The sequence below is a fragment of the Onychomys torridus genome, chromosome 3 (assembly GCF_903995425.1).
Source record: "Onychomys torridus chromosome 3, mOncTor1.1, whole genome shotgun sequence".
In the NCBI taxonomy this organism is placed as follows: domain Eukaryota; kingdom Metazoa; phylum Chordata; class Mammalia; order Rodentia; family Cricetidae; genus Onychomys; species Onychomys torridus.
In genome coordinates, this window is record NC_050445.1 from 152,890,561 (window position 1) to 152,912,046 (window position 21,486).

Below are 21,486 nucleotides of genomic sequence, written 5' to 3' on the forward strand. Positions count from 1 at the left end.
TTGCAGCAGGAATCCCAGCTCCTGTGTATTTTGGTGTTTTGATTGACACTTCATGCCTCAAATGGGGATTTAAAAAATGTGGAAACAGAGGCTCCTGCAGACTGTATGACTCACATGCTTTCAGGTACCATGTCAAACACAGTCCCAGATCTCTGTGCTGCTACATCACATTTTATGCAACATCACTGAAACCTAGGATTTCTTATGTAGTTTCCGTTGTTTATAAGATAAATCAACCAAAAACCGGGAGCTGTTTCATATACCATTCTATTATTTGATATTTGGTTTAAGAATATATAGTTCCCAGTGTTAACACTGAATTTCATTTTAAATGTAATCATTATTTTATTCTTAATTTTTAAAGTTATCATACAAAGTAATAGATTTCATGAATTTCAGACATATGTATTATTAATTATACTTTGTTCTAATTTATCCCCCTCTCAAATAATCATATTTTAATATGATGAAAATTAGTCAGATAAATGCCTCCACACCCGGAATCCCAGAATTTTAGGTGGCTAACAGAAGAGAACTAATGCTCTCTTGAGGTCAGCCTGAGCTATATAATATATTCTTGGCTAACCTGAAGCTACAGAGTGAGCAACCCTGCCTCATAACACACACACACACACACACACACACACACACACACACACACATGTGCATGTACTCACATGAGCACACACATATGACAAATGATGAAAATTTCTAGACTATAATGACATTTTTGAAAGTTTTTGCAAACAAATGGCAAGACATTCCCTGAAACTCAGATGCATTTAAATTTAGGTCACATTCTGGTTTAATTCTATTCTTTTTTAAACTGAGCCAAACTGTAACATTTACGTCAGTACTAATCCCCTGGGCAAGATCTGGATTTGGCTCTCAATCCGTCCGGCTCTTATTGCCAAGCTGATGTTCAATTATTCCAGTACTTGAAATGCATAAAAGTAAAAAGCTTCCTCTGTGTGGGTGAGCGTGTGTAGGGTGGAGAGCATGGTTTTCTCACTACGGTATCATTCAGTTCTGTTCATCAAACCTTTATTCTCCTTATTGCTTAAAGCCATACTCCAATGGCTTAAGAGCAGGGACTTCCTTTTCTTCCAAGACTTACAAGCTGAACACTTTGTTTTAGAGAAGTAAAGCTGGGTCTCCAGTGTCTAAGTTGAATGTGAATTAGTCAGACCACCTCAAATAAGATAGGTTTAATAGGCTTTGATGTTTATGTGTAAAGGGGCTTTGGTCCATGACCCAGGCCAGTTCAGGGAGTATAATTTGGCGTCTGCTCTCATTTGCTGAGACTAAGTATTCACTATAATGTACCAGTTGTGTGAAGTGGAGACTGTGAGATCATTTACCATGTGACCAGGACAAAGCTTAAAGCCTGTCCTGTGTTTTTCTGATACTAAAGGCTTCTAGGGCAACAGAGCAAACTGAGCGTCAAGCTCATTTTCAGGCAGTTCTATGCCACTAAGAATTCTGACCCCTCCCTTGAATTGCTTGCTACAGCCCTTCCTTGGAATGTGTGAGAGGAATATTTGAGGCAAGATCACCACATGACTTAGTCAAACCTAGACACTTTGGAAAGTGAAAGAGACTCTTTAAAAATTATACTTAGGACAGCAGTAGCGTAACTGGGAGAGCCCTGAACAAGCAGGAAGATGGCTACCCAACTTCAGGGACTCCTTACAGAGGAAATGGAGTTTGTTATATAATTTGCAATAACTCAGAATGACAATACCACTAAGAAATATAGTAGCAAATGGCTGGCAGTAGGTCACCAGTGTTCATACCACAGGCCTATTCTAAATCTGTGTCCTTCCAGAGAGTCAGCATCACACTATTAGAACCTTCAGTTTATGTTTTATTTCAAATTGAGTAGCTGCAATAATTATAACTGAGATTCTCTCCTCTTTTAGACACATATACCTGGGACTGACCACACTCCTTGGTACAGTGTCCATTTTCCTAAGCATGGCAGTACTTTTTGTTTTAAAGAAAAAGTATGTTTCAAAACCCAGCAGCTTCATAACCACCAGAGACAAAAGAGTGGTGTCTTCAAGCTTCAAGAAGGAAACATGTGCTGCAAGGGATCGTGTGCTGCAGCCCAAGTACTGGCCAGGCAAGGAGACACGACTTTAGAAAAGTCATGAAAAACAGACAAACATGGAGGTCACTTTATTCAATACATGAAAATTCTGTAAACAGATAAAATTATAATCAAAAGGGCTTCAACATGTAATTTCTTTCTCCTTTCAAAAGTATGTCTGCTTTTGTATTTTACTCTAAGCATTAGATAATAGACCTCTAATAAATATCACTAAACATAGAAGATATAGATGAAAAATGATTTTAAAACCTTTTAACTTATTTATAAATTCCTTTTAATTATTTTTTTTGTTTCTGCTTTGTTCTGCATTGTGTCCATTGATAAGTAAGATGTATTTCTGGGAAAAATTGTCTCTCATGTTTAATTATGACATGTCATCTCTAAAGTGAATCACTTTTGGTAGTTCCTAAGGAGGGCCTCTTGGAATGCAGAAATTGATACAGAAAAGATTCATCATGACGTACTGGTCTTGGAAGACTTTTAATTTATTAGTTCCCCCGCTAATCATTTATATATGTTCATTGTGACATTAGAAGCATCCATGTTACATTGTCATTAATGTCATCATGCTTTATTTTCTATGCATTCAATGAATTAAAATATTTTTAAAACGAATGCTATCCATATTTCTATGTATGTAGGCAACGCTCTACTTAGACACAAGGTATATTCATAAAATATATTTAAAAGTTAAGTTTGTGTGTGTGTGTGTGTACCTGGGAGGACTGTAAAGTAAGAATGACCAGTATGCATTATGGGAAATTCCCAGATAATCAATAAAAATATTTGGAAACATGTAACATTACAGGTACTACAAATTGCATATGTAATCAGTGGTACTATGCTTTACTGTGTAGTATATCTGTGTTATATAATGTTTATGTTTGCCATACATGCACTATATAGTTTATCTGTATTTTATATATAAAACAGTCAGAGATTTTGACCCTCCAAGGGCTCATTTTCACCCTGTTGAGATTGTAGGCTCTAAAATCCATTTGTTTGTCCTAGGTAGTTTTTTTTTTTTTTTTGTCAATTTGATACAAGCTAATGTTATTTGGGAAGAGGGACTCTCAATTGAGGTAATTCCTCCATAATACTAGCCTATAGGCAAGTCTGTGAAACATTTTCTTGATTAATGATTGATGTAGAAAAGTCTATCCCACCTGGGCTGGTGGTCCTGAGTTCTATAAGAAAATAGGCTGAGCAAGCCATGAGGAACAAACCAGTAAGCAGCACTCCTCCATGGCCTCTGCATCAACTCCCGCCTCCAGGTTCCTACTTGGAGTTCCCACCCTAAATTCCCTCAGTGATGGAGTGTGACCTGAGAGTTATAAGGTAAAATAAACCCTTTCCTCCACAAAGAGTTAAGTTTCTGAAAATAGATAATACCTGTGGTTGTTAGCTCTATAAAGTGAATGAATTAAGAAGTATTAAGGCTGGGTGTGTTGTCTTTGGTGTCTAGCTGGCACTTAACTGGCAGGTTAGGAAGATTCCACCAGGTAAGACACTGTGACTCTCCATTGGAAACCTTCAGTTCAGACACTTCCTCTCCCCTGGCATTTTGGTGCTCCTCTGACTGCATTTAGTGAGTTTGGCAGTCCACACTCTAATCTTCAAACCATTACCTCTGTTTTTCTTCCGCTACCATCATCTAAGGAACGCAAAGATGAACTAGAGAACCTTGTAAAGAGGCAGCATACCCAGAAGTTTACAGTCTGAGCCAGTCAGCCTTCTGTAAGTCCTAGACAGTCCAAAGACCAAGTAGTCAGGCACTGACTGCTGTTCCAGAAGACTCAGGTTCAATTCCCACATTCTCTTCATTTTTCAAATTTTTTGTAGCAACACCCTAACATATAACTTCTTTGCAGGTAAGTCTCTCAACAGAATCTTAATTAATTTATTCTGGAATGATTTAGAAAATAAAACCATGTTTTTAATAAAAAGAAAAAGTACAGATAACTAAGGAATGCTAAGAGCAAGAGAAAGAGCCTATATAGGGAAGAGCCCAATTGATTACATAATAAAAAGAAGCAACATTGTATATGTAACCATCAACTCAACAGACTGCAGAATTTTATCTATGGAACTTGGCTTATGGCATAGGAAGTATCACTGAGTGTGGGGATAAAGTTATTAGAAAAAAAATACAGATATTTTACATAAGTAAACTCACACCTAACAGAGGTGAGCAGACATTCTATGCTATACTAAGTACACTTTTTAAAACCAAACCCCATTTCAGATGTCACAAATCCCCCTGTCCCCAACTCAAAACTTCAATGTGTGATGATATATAGTTTGTAATACAGGAAATAAAGCTTGCCTGAAGATCAGAGGACAGATCTAGCCAGAGTTAGCCATAGAGGTCAGGCAATGGTGGCACACACCTTTAATCCTAGCACTTGTGAGGCAGAGGCAGAGATCCCTCTGGATTTCTGTGAGTTCAAGGCCACACTGGGCTACATGAGATTAATTCAGTCTAAAAGAGAAACAGAGACAGGCAGTCATGGCACACACCTTTAATTCCACCACTTGGGATCACACACCTTTAATCCCAGAACTAGGAAGGTTGAGATAGGAAGTAATATGGCTGGGCAGAGAAAGGAATGTAAGGCGGGAGGAAACAGGAACTCCTCTCTTTCAGGCTGAGGAGTTGGTGAGGTAAGAGATGGTGGCTGTGGCTTTCTCTGTTCTCTGATCTTTCAGCTTTCACCCTGATATCTGGCTCCATGTTTTTATTATAAGACCATTTAGGATTTGTGTGACATTAAGGCCTGGATTGATATGTGGGGTTCTACATCTGGTTAATGTTCAGTGGGCCACATTATTCTTTTATCCCACAGTCAGGGGCCTTTGAGGTGCCTGAGCCTCCAGTGAATGCTTGATTCTCTCTGATTGAACAGGTTTGGCACCAAGACTATTATTTACCGACACAGTGACTTACATCAGATGAAATGATTTCTCCAAGGTAGAGGCAGGCAAACTAAAGCCAACCTGCTTATGACATCAAGAGACCTCAGAAGCAGGTAAAAAATGATTAAGGCTGCAGGGAGAACTTCTGTGGCCATTGTTAACATTTAAGATTTTCTGCTTAAACTCATATATAAAGGAGACTAGGGAATGAGTTAATGCTGACTTGAGGATAATTGAGAATGACTGTCATGTTTACAACGTGGAGACCAACTGTGGGTTTAATCGTTATGTTAAGCACTCTGTGCGAGTGCTTTAGACGTTTTCACCTTGAAGGGTCAAAATAATAGTTCTGCGTTGTTGCTGATATTTTCACAAGGAGAACCTGAGGGGCTAAGTATGTAGCTCACTCAGTTGGTAGAGTGCCTGCCTAGCATGCATGAAGCCCTGGGTTGGGTCTCCAGCCCTGCATAAATTAGATGTGGTGACTTACATGTGTAATCCCAACACTCAAGGTAATCCTCTGAGACATGTTGAGTTCTGGACCAGCCTGAGCTACACAAGACTCTGACTCAAAATAAAAGAAAATAATAAACAAACAAACAAACAAATAAATAAATAGAAATAGAGACTAGGAGAGAGTTTTGTTGATTTGCCTCAAATCAACAGGTATTAGCAATTGATAAAGCCAAGATTTAAACTAAGGTTTATAAGAATTTGTGGTGTTGCTTCTGCATTAACTCACAGCCTAAGCCCCTAGTATTCTATAACTCCATAAAATATCAATTTTGTGTAACCAAACTAGAAAAGTTTAAGGAAACTAAAATCTGTACAAGGCTAGTAAGAGTCAGATGAGGTTATCTGAAATAATAAATAAGTCTTTTGGCTCGATGCCATTTCTACTTCTTGGGGACAAAAGCTTCTAATCAGGTTACTTTCTCTGTCTGATGGCCACATTCCCATCCTTTGAATTTCTTTTATGTATCTGGGTGTCATGAGTGCATATATGTCTATGCACTGTGTGTGCAGTGCCCAGGCAAGACCAGAAGAGAGTGGGTGTCAGGTTCCTTACCACTGGAGTAACAGATGACAGTGAGCAAACATGGGGGTGTTGGGAACTGAACTCCAGTCCTCTGGAAGCGTAACCAGTGCTCTTAACCACTATGACATCTCTCCAACTTCTACTTTCAATTCTTAAATAGCATGCCCATGTTACTTACTTAGAGTGACATCTACTGGCTGCCTCCTCTGACAGATTAAGACTAGTCACATGCACACCCTCTGTTCTGTTCTCTGTAGCAATGATGTTAACATTGCACATTTTTCAAATATCACATTATAGCTGCGCTGTTTGTTCAATAGCATCAACAGTAATATGCTACAATTTGGAGGTGACCTGGCATATCCACCAAAGTAGGCATGCTGAAAGCATGGTCCTTTTTTTGATAATGTTAAGAGGTAGAGCCAATGAAAGGTGATTGAGAAAGTGGGGATACGTATAGTATACTGTCATTACTGAGCAGGTCCCCTGGTGTCCTGCTCATCATCTGTCCACCAAGAACCACCACAATGAATTCACTAGAGTTGAAGATTAAGACATTTGGAGTTTAAGCTTCATTGAGTTGAGATGAATACCAGTTCTGAGGGATCTAGGTGACTTTGTAACCAAGGCATATACACAGGTACAACATGGAAGATTTGCTGTTACTATGTTTCATGTGACCTTAAATTTCATGTCACACTGGGCCAAGCTACCTCTTCAAACTTAGATTACCTGTGCCTAATGTCCTCCAGTAAAGCTCTCTCTCTTGTCCTATGGCACATCTCTGGTGATCTCTATGTCCCCTGCAATTTGATCACTGCTTTTTTTGGATGTTTTCCTTAACAACATTGGCCTAGAACAGGGTGTCCCTCTCTGTCCTATTAGCCTAAGCTCTTCTTAGTAGCAATGTTCACTCTTTAATGTCTTCCTTTTTGCAAATTTATTCTCTGAAAGCTCCACAATGTGCCAAGGGATGGCTATTCCCACTGTAAAAAGCCAGGAACACAGTGGGAACAAATTATTGACTGAATGAAACACGAAACACCCAGGCTAGGAGAAGCTGGCCAGGAAGGAAAGCTCTGGGACCTCAGAGGCTTCTTCTTTATGGAATGATCTGCCTTCCCTGAATAAAACTTACAGATGGACGCTAGCCAGCTAACCCCAGAATTTTACAGTGCCTATTCTTCATAAAAAGTCTTTCTTTGGGTTTCATTTACAATTAATTGCTGAGGTACCCTGGGCTGCCTACACATTCAATCCTTTAATAAGTGGTATTTTCCAGCATTCTGTCTCTGATCAGTACATCTCCAGTTATTCAGTGTTTCAGGCCAGGTCTGGCTTGGAGTAAATATGTCTTTGAAAATGCACACATTGATTTGTTTCCTGCCTAAGGCTAACACCACTGAAATACCCAGTCTCTTAAGCACAAAGAATGCACTCTCTTACTTTAGGACAGACAGGGACTCAGGAGCTTGACAAGTACATGAGTGCCTTTATTCAGAAACAGGTTTAAAAGTGTGTTGAAAGCCTAGCCATGTGAAAGCAAGCTTTTGCCGTGAGTCTGCCTGTGTGGAGTGTTTATTACTGCATGCTTTTTATTTTGCAGTTTCAGATGCATCTGTTGGTGTTGTAAGTCTGGAATTGAGTTTCCTAGGATCTGGCAAAAGGTTGGGTCTGCACTTAGCACCCCCTTCCCTCATTATGTATAAGAACTCCATTCAGAACACTGCTCCATGATTTGTTGCTTTAAGTAGAATATTCAGGAGTTCCTAGGAGTCACCAAGCTACCCAAGGCCACTGGGAACTGTGAATTCACCCTTATTCTGAGGACCTTCTTGCCATGCACTATTTCATGTCTCTTTTTCCAACTTCCAGGTTCAAAGTACCTCTAGTCACTCGTGCTTTCTGCAGAGGAAGTGTTGACTTTTTGCTGTTTTTTTTTTTTAAATGTTTCGAATAAAACATGTTTCTGCAATAAAATTCTCTAGTTTTCATCCCTCCTGATGTTTCTCATACCCACTAGATAGTGAATTCCCATCTTGTGCTAATCTATGTGAAAGCAGACAGAAATTAAAAAAAAACAAAACAACCAAATGAAAGAAAAATGATTCTTTTGGTCCTAGAGTGCCACCTAGTGTGTTTTATCTTTCTGATTTTATCATAACAGGCTTCCAAAAATATTTCCATACAATATTGACAATGTCTATGTGTGAAACACTATATGCTGCCTCTGTACTATCTATCATATCCTTACAGTTAGGCATGTAACCAATCAGTGTACATGATATTCACCAAGTTGCTGAGGTTCACAAAGGTTATATAATTCCATGAAACCATAGACATGGAATTCAGATTTCCATTTGTTTTATGACTTTGCTTGGTAAGACATGAACTTCAGATAGGTTGCCAAGAACAGACTAAAGAAACAATTGCACCCAACTCTAGTTTGATAAAACTGAGTTTGAATGAAGCACGAGTCACTCAAAGGCAGCTGCATCCCTGAAAATCCCATCCACTCTGGGTGAGGACTTAAGAAATCTGTACTCTTGGAGCTCCCTGCATGACAGGTAGGTCACTCCACTAGAGTCTTCCAGCAATTGTTTACTGTTCCCCTAATCCTATAGAGCAGCACTGTGAGTCCTCCAACTTTCTAAGACTGCACAACCTCATACATTTCTTGAGACCTCAAAGCTCTGAAGGTTACTTAGCTGGGTCAGTCTTAGAAGCCTCCCTCCTCCCTCCAAGAGAGAATGTTTCAATTTGTAGAAACCAGTTACACAACTATACTATTCCTTGTTTGGGGACCATTGACCTATACTGTTCTAGGCACAACCCACACCCTGTATAGTCTTTTCTATTCGTACTGAAGTAATCTGCCTTCCAGATAATAAATTATCAAGTTTGGTACATGAAACTTAGCCTTCATTTCTAACACTCAGTATTTTTTCACTCAAAGAAAGAAAGAAAGTTAGAAAGGAATGAAGGAAAGGAAAGAGAGAGAGAGAGAGAGAGAGAGAGAGAGAGAGAGAGAGAGAGAGAGACTCTCTATTCACTGCTCTCCTGACATCTACAAAGACATTCTCTTTAGCATTCTTTCCCACCACTCTGTGTTCTTCCAGGCTTTTCCTCTTCATCAACTCTCTGACTTGCCTGAAAACTTTTGTAAGGGTTTTCTTTCTCCTCCTATGGAACAGTTATTACAACATTGGTTCTTTGATGGATCCTATGTGACATGTTTAATTCAGAGCTTTCATCTCAGCCCTGGACCCTGAGTTGCCAATAGCATGTGTCCCTATCTAATCTCAGGTGAGTCCAAATGGATTTCACTGTAAGGAAATTGTCCTCTGCAGTGCTGATCCACACCTGGCCTTCACAGATATTGGAAAACACTTCAAACTGAAACAGAACAAAGGGTAAGTCACAATGACCTTAGCCCAAGATAAAGGAAGTTTTGTAGGGGATGGTAGGGAGGAAACATGTGTCTACTTACAATTTGTATGGAGGCCAGAGGTTAGACATGGGTTAAGGCAGTGGAAAGCCTTTGTGTGTCTATCTGACCTAGCCAGGGAGATGGCTGTGGTCTGAAGGACCCACTCACCATCTTTATTTGTTATGCTTTGTTTGCTGTGTGTTGAACTTGACTGTATGCTAGCTATTGCTACCAGCTAGGGCTTCTACCTACCACCTTACAGGTGTCTTTCTGGCTATTAACTGGACTGTGTTATCTTTGTTCTCATATATATACCACCAGTTTGTAGCTTTACTCCTAGAGAGTGTTAGCTCCATCACAGTCATGAAGCTGTAATACAGTCTTCCCTGGTTACTTTGTATTCAACTCCTTGTCTGTGAGGTGGTCTAGGAGGTATTCTAGGAGAAGATGGTTAGAAACCATATTTACTTACAAGTAAGTCTGCATTAGAGACCAGATATATGAGTAGACAATAGTACTTTACATATTCTCCTTAAGGTATTCATAGAGTGTGTTTGGGGTGGGGGTGGGAGTGGCCCAAATCCTGTCCATCATCTTATCTGTCTAATTTATCGTGTACTCAACTTTCTCAGTGGACTAGACCTTACTATGCTAATCATTAATGTTCCTTTTTTTTTTTTTTTTTTTTTTTTTTTATAAAACAGTGAGCGAGAGACCTTGGTAGGTTACCCACCCCCATGGTGGGTAAGAAACAGAGATGCCATGCAGACAGTGCTCATGTGGAGAATTTTATTAGTGTTGAGGAGGGGAGGGAAAGAGAGAGAGAGAGAGGGAGAGAGAGAGAGAGAGAGAGAGAGAGAGAGAGAGAGAGAGAGAGAAGTGCAGTGCAGACCTGACTTCAACCTCATGGGAAGAGGAGAGAAGGGGAGGAGTTTCTTAAAGGGGACTTTATGTAGGCTGACAGTGTCAGGATGCTGGGTAGGCCAAAATATTGCCTGCTTATTGGCTGGGTCCCCAAGGGGTGAGTCTGAATGCTTCTTTGGATTATTATTTTAAAAAGTGAGTTATAGATAGCAAGTGGAGGAGGTAATGAGGGCACTGAATTCTTGAGACTACTTCCAGCTGATTTGGGATAAAGTAGGGAGGAAGAAGTTGGGACCCAGGGTCACACACAGCAGGAGGTATGAGTGAAGAAGCATTCAGTTGGCTGTCATCCAAAAGACCCCTTTAGGAACCTAAGAAGGCAGGTTGCTAGGGAAAAAATAGATTGTTATCATTGGCCCCATGAGCAGGGTTAGCCATGGGAAAAATGATAACTTCCAGAAAGAATGGAACAGAGAAGTGCCCTGGTAGTATAGAAGACGCAAGGGTTAATGAGTGAGACATGAGAGCCGATATGTCCTTCATTGGGAGATCTTGGAAAACCAAGTTCCAGTTACTGAGATGGTGCCTGCTTTAACTTTGGGTTAAAGAGTATGAGCATTTTTCCTAGGGCCCAGTTTTAGCCTGATGAAACACAACTTTAAGTCTATAACCAGAGGAAATAACAATCTGGCTATAGCCTTGTGGAAGGATCTGGTTGTCTGATGCTGCTAAGCTGGCGAAGTTACAGCTAGCCTAGCTGTCAATACTATCAGAGATTCAAGAAGGATAAATTATACCTGAGTACAGATCAAGCAGTTTCTGAATCTATCAAAAATGATGGGGACCAGGTTATACTCAGCTAGCCATACCCAGTTCACCACAGCATTGGAGGCAGAAGTATCAGAACACCATCAGTCTTTGGCTGCCGGGGCCATAAGGTAAGTTTTTCCTGTGGAAGAGGAACATGGGAAAAACTGATTTTATTTTGTCTAGGCAAAAGAGGTGCAATCAATTCTCCAATGTCCTGTTGCTTGTCCACTGTCTGGGCCAGGTCTTGGCAGCAGAGTTTTACATTGGGGCATCTTGCCCATTGGTCACCATTGCCATAATCCAGGTGGAGACACTATGGTGCCCCATAATCTTCTTTGGAGACCTTGGGTCACTGCTAGAATGAAGGGTCCCAATGATCCTCCAGTTGTAAAAGTGATGCTGTTGGAATATTCCAGGGTCCCAGTGTTTGTCAGACTGCTAGCAGGCAGCAAAAAGCACTAGGAGGGCCTCTGTCAAGCACAGCACCAATTTTGTAAAATGTGGGCAAGAGATCATATGGGTTGGGGGCCAGTGCCCACTGTGGGTAAGAGACAGAGACATCAAGCAGACAGTGCTCATGTGGAGAGTTTTATTAGTGTTTGGAGTAGGAAGAGGGGAGGAGGGAGAAAGGAAGGGAAAGAGAAGGAGGGAGGGAGGGAGGGAGGAAGGGAGGGAGAGATTGAGCCTGGAGGTGCAGATTCGATGACATCCAAACCTTGGGAAGAGAAGAGGAAGAGAGAAGTGGGAGGGTTTTTTTTTTTTTTTCTTAAAAGGGACTTTACATAGGATGACATTGTCAGGATGCTAGGTGGGCCAAAGTATTGCCTGCCTATTGGCTGGGTACCCAAGCGGCAGGTCTGAATACTAACACTTTTAATCCCAGGCTCTGTTCTTACTGCAACATGTGGGACAATTTACAATTTTTACCATAGGTCCTTTCCCTTGATACCTATGGAAAGCTAGCTTCTGAATCAATAGTAAACCAGAGGGTGGGGCAAGCAGAAGTAGTTCATTGAAGTATGAACAAAGGATTGGGGGTGGTAAGATAACTGCCTTCTGAGAATATGTGTCTTAAATTAAAGCATATAAGTCTGGAAGTCATTCAAAAAGATTTTCAAATACAGGATCAGGGGTTCAAAAAAGAAATTTCCTAATACTTAAATCCTAGACAAAGAAACAGAAGGAGGCATGAATAGATACATGTCATGTCATTTATCAAAGAGCTATTCATGACCTCAAGATACCATATTACTGACTTTTTGCTCATGACATTCTATCAAGGAGCTGAACATAAGAAAGGCAGGCATGGATAGGACATGCAGAGAGTAAGAACTAACTAAGAGTTCACTTGGATGTACACAGACATGGGTTAATATTGCATATGTTCTCATAGAGTCATGTGTACATTAATGACCATTTAAATTGAATTATGACATAGTAAATTTCCATGCACCAAAGTTCCATGGTTTTTCATGAATCCTTAGTGTTGGTTAACCCCTTTGCGGTAGTTTGAATGAGAAATGCCCTCATGGGCTCAGGTATTTGAACACTTTGGTCCAAGTTGGTGGATTCATTAGGAATATTATAGAACATGTAGGTTATATAGCCTTGCTAAAGGAAGTAAATCATTGAGGATGGGCTTTGTGAGTTTATGGTCTCACCTACTTCCTCTCTCTCTGTTCATGTGTGTGCATAGAAATGTGATCATATAGATGTACCTTCCCTGCCATGTTGTATTCTATCCATTTGGAACCATACATCAAAATAAGCTCTTTGTTCTTGAAGTTGCTTTTGATCAGAGTGTTTTGTCACAGCCATGGGTCAGTGGCTAATATACCCTTTGTGTCCCCCATATACCCATCTCCATCTCTGCTTGAACTTTCCTTCCCCATTTCCCTCCTCTCTGTTCTTGTAACACCTATGTTCCACTCTCCCCCGATAAAAACTCCATTAATATATAACAATGTCCAGTCCAGTAACATTTGATAAACTCAGACAAAAATTTTTCATTACTTATCCTATCTTTTATCTTTTCATAATAGATTCAGTAGTCTACCTTTTGTCATTTTTATATCTTCTTTTTCTTTTTACAGTAGATTCAGTGATCTATGCATTTATCCTATTGTTCTTTATCTTTTTTCTCAAGTAGATTCAGTGATCTACCTCATATCTATATTCTCCTTTTTCTTTTTTAAACCTCAACTCTATTTTTTGGGTAATTGTCAAGTCCTGTATCATTTGTCCAGCCACTGCATAATGAGAAAGTGCAGGGCTTTTTCAAGTCCTTGTTCAAGTAGTTTGTCAGGCTGGATCATCTCAGCTAGCCATCTCAAAATTCTCCTGAGTAGTTTGTAGTCCAAAATTGATCTTTTCGTGGTGTTAATCAGCTTAATGGCTTTATCATAGTCCATGTTGAATCATCATTCTGGGATCCTGTCATCTTTCTGAAGATTTCAAAGTCACTGCTAGGCCTGATCATGGTTCCTGGCAGATTTTTTATTTTTCCTCCTCTGTGGTTTGGCTACTTTCTGCTGACACTGTGGCATCTTTGTTAAGGACCCACCCAGAGAAACTGGAAATTTGGTCAAGGTCAGGAAGAGCAGACTGTTCCCTTCCATGTCCAGGCTCTGTAGGACCATTTGGGGCTAGGGAAGTGCAGGCAGCATTGGAACAATTTGTGAGGCTGGGCTATTTGGGTTTGGTTGCTTTGGAGCTATCTATATATCTATATATAGCTATAGGATGTAGATTCAAAGGGAACATCTGGGACTGGAGCAGTTTGTAGTTGATTTGAAATCTTCTGAGACAGAAAGTAAAGCTAAGGAGCTTAGGGAAAACATTTAATTTTAGTTGTACATTTGAAACTTTTAGATTTATGATCCTGGTAATTGGGGCAGGGGCTAGGTAATCCTGTAATAGCAACTGATTAAAAGTCTGCTTAGAAATCTTTTGGATATTTTGAAGAAATCTACACAAGAAATTTATAAGGCAGGATATGATTAAGAAAAAGGAATAGAAAGGGTAATATCCAATTCCATATTAGACTGCCACTGATCTACTGGCCAAACGCATCAAGCTGTTTCTTATGTTTTTGGAGATCCATCTGGAGTTATTACATCTTGTCTTTTACTATCCTGACTGGCTAACACAGAAGCAATATTCTTCCCAAAGGAACAGATAAAGACCGCCTCTATCTGATGTTAGTAAATCTAATCCTCACTGATTTTGTATTACTAGGGTAGCCTATGAGTCTATTTGGCCCTGGAGAGTGAAGATGGTCTGAGCCACCCATTGGAGATCCTGGATGAACTTAGGTGAAAAATGATGATAAACAGCTGTAGATACAGTCAATTCTACTACTCCAGTGGCAATGTCAGTGGTTATACCTAAGGCTCTGAGAAAGGGTAGGATCTAAACCAATCATTTGTCATGCCATGTCACTGCCAACCCTGTGATGGGAATTGGTAAGGGTTCTTCATCAGGTACCAACCCTAGTTTTGGAAAAAGAAACACGGTACAAGTCCCAGACCACCTAGCAGGTAGGAGGCAGTAAACCTGAATGCCATAGAGGATGGAATGGTGAGTGTTTGAACATAAGGGCTGGGTATCAGTGCTAAGAGTCAAAATACTATTACAGTCTGAGGGATCCAGTGTGCCCATAAAGTATGTCCCTGAGGAGTTAAAATAGTCTACCATATCAAAGAGACAGAGAGAGATGGAAGAGATAAGGGATGGTCATGGTGTTTGGCTCAGAGTAGTTAATGAAAAGCAAGTATAGTATACTTGAGAGAGTATAGTAGTCCAATGGGTGAGGCTACAAAAGGTGGTCATGAGTTTGACCCAGGAGGGACATACAACCAGCACTCCAAAGTGACTGGGCAGTGTTATTCAATAGATAACATGCAATTAGGACAGCCCAGATTTGTCCAGTAATATTTGCAGAACCAATATGGGTAACCTATTTAACTTTCTTGCCATTTTTTACGGTAATATTCCTTTTGGTCATAGAGAAAACAGGTATGGTATAAGCCCTCATGAAGGACAAAGGAATAAAAGAGTTGTAAGGGACTCAACTGGCCTTATATAGCCTGATATAGAGGAATTTCCTGACCTCATTAGGATGGACTATCAGTTAGAGGTAGAGGTCTTTTGGACATTAAACATCCATATGTAACAACTACCTCAGATAGGAATAGATAGAAAGAAATAGAGAAGGAGGGAACAAGTTTAGATATAAAAGATTTTCAGATCATTTGTTTGTACAAGGGCAGAAGTTGTCACCATTGAAAATTGAGCATGTCAGTTTTGGTCATTGAACTGCACTGAGGTCAAGCCGTTTGTAGTAACAGCAAGTTTCAATAAAATCTGAGTCTCAGGAGGAAGAGAGGATGGTTTGCAAAAGGAAATCCACCAGAGGGAATATCTATAAGCTCCAAATGAGAGCTCAGAGGCAAGAAAGAAGCCCAGGAGGGTTTGAGAAGCTTTGAGACTTCTAGAAGGGAGCAGAGAGACAGGAGGAACAAGGTCACAGAGGCCCTGAAGGGCTTAAGGAAGTGTTGGGGATTAGCAGAAGGCTCCTATGGGGGAGAGACCAGGAAACAGAGAGGGTTCCAACAGAGGAGAGTCCAGGGGAGTAGCTGCCTCTAACAGGATGGAGAGAACAGATCACAACTGACCAGGCAGTGCAGTTTATATAGGACATGCTGGGGGCAGAGTCAACCTGTGATTGGTCAGTTTTTTTTTTTCCTGCCAGGGATTGGCCAGTTATGTGAGCTAGGGACAGAAATGGCCCTGATTTCCGGGCCAAACTCTATTTTATCCACCTGCCTATCTTGGCTTTGTGACACTGCCTCTAAGACCAGGGATTATTTCTTTCACTGACTCTGATTTAAGGGACCAAGAGTGTTATTTTGGCACTAGATTCAGAGTCAGAGCATATTTCTTTGGGTCATTTCTCTGGCTCAGGTCCCAAACATAGGCTGTGTTTCTTTCCTTGGTCCTGGGACCTAGGGCCAAAATTCAACTGTCCTGCTCTGTGATTGGTTGGTTTCACAAGTCAGTTTGCCAGGGGCAGAGATGGCTGATTTGAGCCAAACTGTTTTTCTTTCACTGGCCATATCTGAGCCATCTTTTTCTAGTTCTGGGTGTCAGGGTCAGGGTGGGTTTCTTTAGCCAACCCCTTTCTCCCACAGTTTTGACAAAACAACAATCAATTGTAGTATGTCAGCTAGCCTTAGAATTGTTCTCAAGAGACTGACACACAAGGACCATAAAATCTAATTTATTCATGACTAATCACTTACATTCAAGCCAGGCTGGATAACAAACATTTCAAGAACATTTGTGAATATTAAATATGAAAAATACAACCATGAACAAAAATCCATCACCCTTTCACAAACACACTTACTTGGAAAGTGTGATTACATACTGCCTGAGAGTTAAATAAAAATGAACCACTTAGATAGCCATCCCATTCTATACAGGGCAGCAGAAAAATACCTCTGAATAAGTGAAAGTGCAAAAAAAGCCACAGAAGGAATATAAGGACCACAAAATAAACTTTACAAATTGAATTTGCCACACATATCCCACACTTCAATATCTTACTCAAATGTTGCAAAAGAGAGGCCACAATGGGATCTTCACATCAGTCTTTAGTGAACATGGTTAATAATTTACTTACATCAAAGCTACAAGGAAAATGACTTAAAACAAGTTTTTTTCATTAAAACTGAAAACAACTGTGTTGTCTAAAGTCTTAACCAAATTGTTTACATAAATAGTGTTTTCTTTTGTATGAGTACCTATCTATTTCCTGACATCAAGATGATATAAAAAGCTTTAAAATATTGACAGGGATAGAGACATGGCCAAACCTTTAACACAAGTTCATTTCCTGGACCAAGATCAGGTTTTGGATGACTTCCAGTTATTCTTGCAACAAGAAGCTCGAAGGGTCTAACCTTCTTGGGAACCAGAATACATATACAAATACACAGAACACACACACACACACACACACACACACACACACACACACACACACACTACATAATTAAAATAAAAACAAATCTTTAAACTAATTTTCAATCATGAATATTTTTCTATTAACATGGGTTTTGAGGCATCTAAATGATTATAGAGTTTTTCTCTATCATGGATTGCTCCATGTAACAGAAAGCAAGCATGAAGTCTTGAAGTCTGAGTAACCTATCACTTTCAGTCTGTGATATCATTTGAGAAGATTTAGAAAATGGTACCCTGCTGGAAGAAATCAGTCATGGGTGTTGGCTTGAGCATCTGCACACCATTTCCAATTTATACTTTTTGCTTTATGCTGCAGGACAAGAATGTGAATTCTTAGCTGCCTGCTTCAGCTGCCATATCTGACACTTGTTTCCACACCACTTTTAAGAGGTTCATGTATTGCTGTGGAACCCAGGGCCAAATTAAACCCTTTTCTAAGTTCACATAGATATGATCTATTATCAAAGCAACAGGAAAGGCATATCTATGAAATTTTAGATCAGAATTCATTATCTCATGTATTTGAACAGAAGTATGAAATCTAAAAGTGTTAAGCCTTTTGTCCATATTAGTTGAAATATGTAAACAAAATAAAAAGAGATATATAATGCTTGAACAGATTATTGACACATTTTAGATTTTTTCCGAAATAATTAATTTTTTAAAAATTGAATGTAAGTATGTTGGCTGAAGATCATAACAATTTATATATATTCAGATTTCCTTTGGTATGAGTTTCTTTCAGATCTTCAAAGTATAATGTTATATTGAAAGGCTTTAAGAGACCAATTACACACTAAAAGTTTTACAGTTACAGGGTTACTCTGTGTTTTGACTAGGCATTACCACATTGATTATATTCATAGGGTTTTTCTCCAGTATGTGTTTTTATATACTTGAAGATGATTGGGCTGTGCAAAGGCTTTACCACACTGTTTAAATTCATGGGGTTCTTCTCAGTTATGTGTTCTTCATGAAGAGCATTGTGATGTACAAAGGCTTTACCACACTGATTAGAATTGTATGGTTTCAATCTAGTATGTGTTCTTTCATGCCTTTGAAGATGAAAGTGACGAACAAAGGCTTGTAAAACACTGATTATATTCATAGGGTTTCTCTCCAGTATGCATTCTTTCATGCTTTTGAAGAGTACTGTGAAAAGGAAAAGCTTTACCACACTGATTACATTTGTAGGGTTTTTCTCATGTATGTGTTCTTTCATGCCTTTGAAGATGACTGTTTTGAGCAAAAGCTTTACCACACTGATTACATTCGTAGGGTTTCTCTCCAGTATGTGTTCTTTCACACAATCGAAGAGCACTGTGTCAAGCAAAGGCTTTACCACATTGTTTACATTCATAGGGGTTCTCTCCAGTATGTGTTCTTTTATGTACTTGAAGATTAAAGGGCTGTGCAAAAGTCTTACTACATTGTTTATACTCATGAGGTTTCTCTCCTGTATGTGTTCTTTCATGCAATTGAAGAGCACTGTTTTGAGCAAAGGCTTTACCACACTGATTACATTCATAGGGTTTCTCTCCAGTATGTGTTCTTTTATGTACTTGAAGATAATTGTGCTGTGCAAAGGCTTTACCACATTGATTACATTCATAGGGTTTCTCTTCTGTATGTGTTCTTTCATGCAATTGAAGAGCACTATTTTGAGCAAAGACCTTACCACACTGATTACATTCATAGGGTTTCTCTACACTATGTGTTCTTTCATGTACTTGAAGATTACCAGGCTGTGCAAAGGTTTTACCACATTGTTTACATTCATAGGGTTTCTCTCCACTATGTGTCCTTTCATGCATTTGAAGAGTACTGTTTTGAGCAAAGGCTTTACCACACTGATTACATTCATAGGGTTTCTCTCCAGTATGTGTTCTTTTATGTACTTGAAGATGACTGGGCTTTGTAAAGGCTTTACCACATTGATTACATTCATAGGGTTTCTCTCCAGAATGTGTTCTTTTATGCATTTGAAGACTGTTTTGATGTGTAAAGGCTTTACCACACTGATTACATTCATAGGGCTTCTCTCCAGAATGTTTTCTTCTATCTAATTGTAGAACTTTCCAATGAGTAAAGTTTTTGCCACTTTGATTACATCCATAAGGTTTTTTAAAGATATGTGTAGTTTCATGCCTTTGAAGATGACTGTGTTGTGCAAAGGTTTTACCACAATTTCTCTCCAGTATGTGTTTTTTCATGCCTTTGAGGATGACTATGACATTCAAATGCTTTACCACATTCAGTATATTCATGTGATTTCTCTGTAGTACGACTTCTTTTATGCCTATAGCAATGAGGTTCATATAGGTCTCCAGCATCACATCTTTGTAGAGATTCTTCTGTGAAGGATCCATCAATGCCCACTCTTCTTGAGTGATCTTGACATGCACATCATTATAAGTCACTGCATTCATATCATGGTTTTCCAGGTTGGCATGCTCTCTGTTCAGCTCCCTGCAGCAACACATGAGCAACACAGCAAACAAAACTACTCAGGAGCAAGTGTCTTAATAGAGAGCTGCTCATATGGTGAGGCTCCCAGAGGGCATGCAGGCTCCAAGAGCTAGAGAGAGAGGACACTTACTGAGTAGGCAAGGGGTGGCAGGAAGAGGCAGCTGAAGATGCAGACTCTAGAATTTGGAACCAAATATGATGGGTGTCAGATGAGCAAGCAAAAACAGATGATCCATATACACCTTAAGAGAGTCAAATTAGCACCTTGAGTCAGTTGAAATGCTGAGATGTAGGAATAGCCAAAAGTTAAGTATGGCATCAGCTACCTATGCTACCCAAAGAGAACTCAGAAAGGGATTAGTGTTTGGAGACTCTTATATGTCAGAAAGTGGAACAGGAGGTTAGAAGAGAAGACAGTAATAGGTAACCAGAAGGTTAATTTCTTTGATTCATGTATAAGAAGTTTGGCTGTGACCAGAGGTACATTCTTGTGTATGGATGCATGAAGGTGTAGCTTTAATACATTATTAAACATGCATTGTTTTTAAATCCTATCTTTCATGAACTCAATACAGTAACCAGAAAGCCCAGAGATAAATTCTGAGGTCTGGCAATCAAGGCAGCCATAGCAAACAATGTTAGTAGTGGTGGATGGCAGCTGGCAGAAGCATAGAAAGCAAAAAACAAAACCAATAAACACAGAACACTTAAAGCTCACACACTCAAAGACTAGTCAGAAACAAAGCATGCAGTGACCAGTATGATTCAGACATTCAACTGAGCCTTACCAATTTGTGTTTCAGCTCTCATGTTTACAACAAAACTTATGAATACACCAGAAAACATAGACTCACCTGCACACGGAAAACAGATGGACAAAACTTTCAAGAAAACAACAACAACCAGAAACAGGTGGGCAGGCTATATCTTGCCTTTTTGTTCTGGATAGGAGTGAAAGGGTTTTGTGAGTGGATGAGAGAGGAATGATATTTGGCTATCATACTGGTTGGTTTTGTGTGTCTTCTTGACAAAGCTAGAGTCATTAGAGAGGAAGAAACCTCAGTGAAGGAAATGCCTACATGAGATCCAGCTGCATTTTTCTCAATTAGTGATCAATTAGGGAGGGTCCAGCCCATGGTGGGTGGTGCCATCCATGAGCTGGTAGACTTGGGTCCTATAAGAAAGGCTGAGCAAGCCAGGGGAAGCAAGCCAATAAGCAGCACTCCTAGCTATGACTCCTAGCAATATCGGAGAGGGTCCCTGAACTGGCCTTCCTCAGTGATCAGATAGTTGACTACCCTAATTGTCATCTTAGGACCTTCATCCAGTAGCTGATGGAAACAGATGAAGAGAGCCACAGCTAAGCACTATGCTGAGCTCCTGAAGTCCAGTTGAAGAGAGAGGTAGGATTGTATAATCATGAGGAGGTCAAGATCACGAGGAGGAAAACCTCATAGACAGCTGACTTGAGTTAGTGGGAGCTCAGAGATTCTGGAGTGAAATCTGCAGAATCTGCATGGGATGGAACTAGGCTCTCTGAATGTGGGTGACAGTTGTGTGGCTTGATATGTTTGTGCTTCCCCTGTGGTGGGACCAGGATTTATCCCTGATGCATGAACTTGCTTTTGTTGGTGCCCATTTCTTATGGAGAGATATCTTTCTCAGCTTTGATACAGTAGAGAGGGGCTTGGGCCTGCCTAAACTTGGTATGCCAGACTTCGTTGACTCCATAAGGGAGGCCTTACCCTCTCTGAGGAGTGGATGGGGGTGGGGTAGGGAAAGGTAGGGGGAGGCAGGAGAAAGGGAGGGAGGGGA

The 21,486-nt window shown here is 39.9% G+C and overlaps 2 protein-coding genes across 8 annotated transcripts in view; one reads left to right on the forward strand and one right to left on the reverse strand.

The window, feature by feature from the left end:
• Positions 1-2,807, forward strand: part of Slco1c1 (solute carrier organic anion transporter family member 1C1) — a 42,022-nt gene extending 39,215 nt beyond the window's left edge. For 6 of the 7 annotated variants that reach the window (XM_036180710.1, XM_036180709.1, XM_036180715.1 and 3 more), the window contains 2 exons: positions 7-124; positions 1,923-2,807. In XM_036180710.1, coding sequence (XP_036036603.1) covers positions 7-124; positions 1,923-2,145 — 341 coding nt within the window. In that variant the 3' untranslated portion in view covers positions 2,146-2,807. The remainder of the gene's footprint in view (positions 1-6; positions 125-1,922) is intronic. The other variant, XM_036180711.1, reaches the window with a different exon arrangement.
• Positions 2,808-11,602: 8,795 nt separating this feature from the next.
• Positions 11,603-19,631, reverse strand: LOC118580336 (zinc finger protein 440-like). The gene is made up of 3 exons (XM_036181993.1): positions 19,404-19,631; positions 19,049-19,252; positions 11,603-11,710 (listed from the first exon to the last, which is right to left on the reverse strand). The coding sequence occupies exons 1-3, from the start codon at positions 19,629-19,631 to the stop codon at positions 11,603-11,605; spliced, it is 540 nt and encodes a 179-aa protein (XP_036037886.1).
• Between the last annotated feature and the right edge of the window lie 1,855 nt (positions 19,632-21,486).

Coding starts and splice junctions, on each gene's coding strand:
- LOC118580336 (XM_036181993.1), bottom strand. CDS start 19,631: ATGAATGCAGTGACTTATAATGATGTGCATGTCAAGATCACTCAAGAA. Junction 19,253..19,403: donor TCAAAGGCATGAAAAAACAC/ATACTGGAGAGA, acceptor ATAGAAGAAAAC/ATTCTGGAGAGAAGCCCTAT. Junction 11,711..19,048: donor CTATGAATGTAATCAGTGTG/GTAAAGCCTTTG, acceptor TCTTACCCACAG/TGGGCACTGGCCCCCAACCC.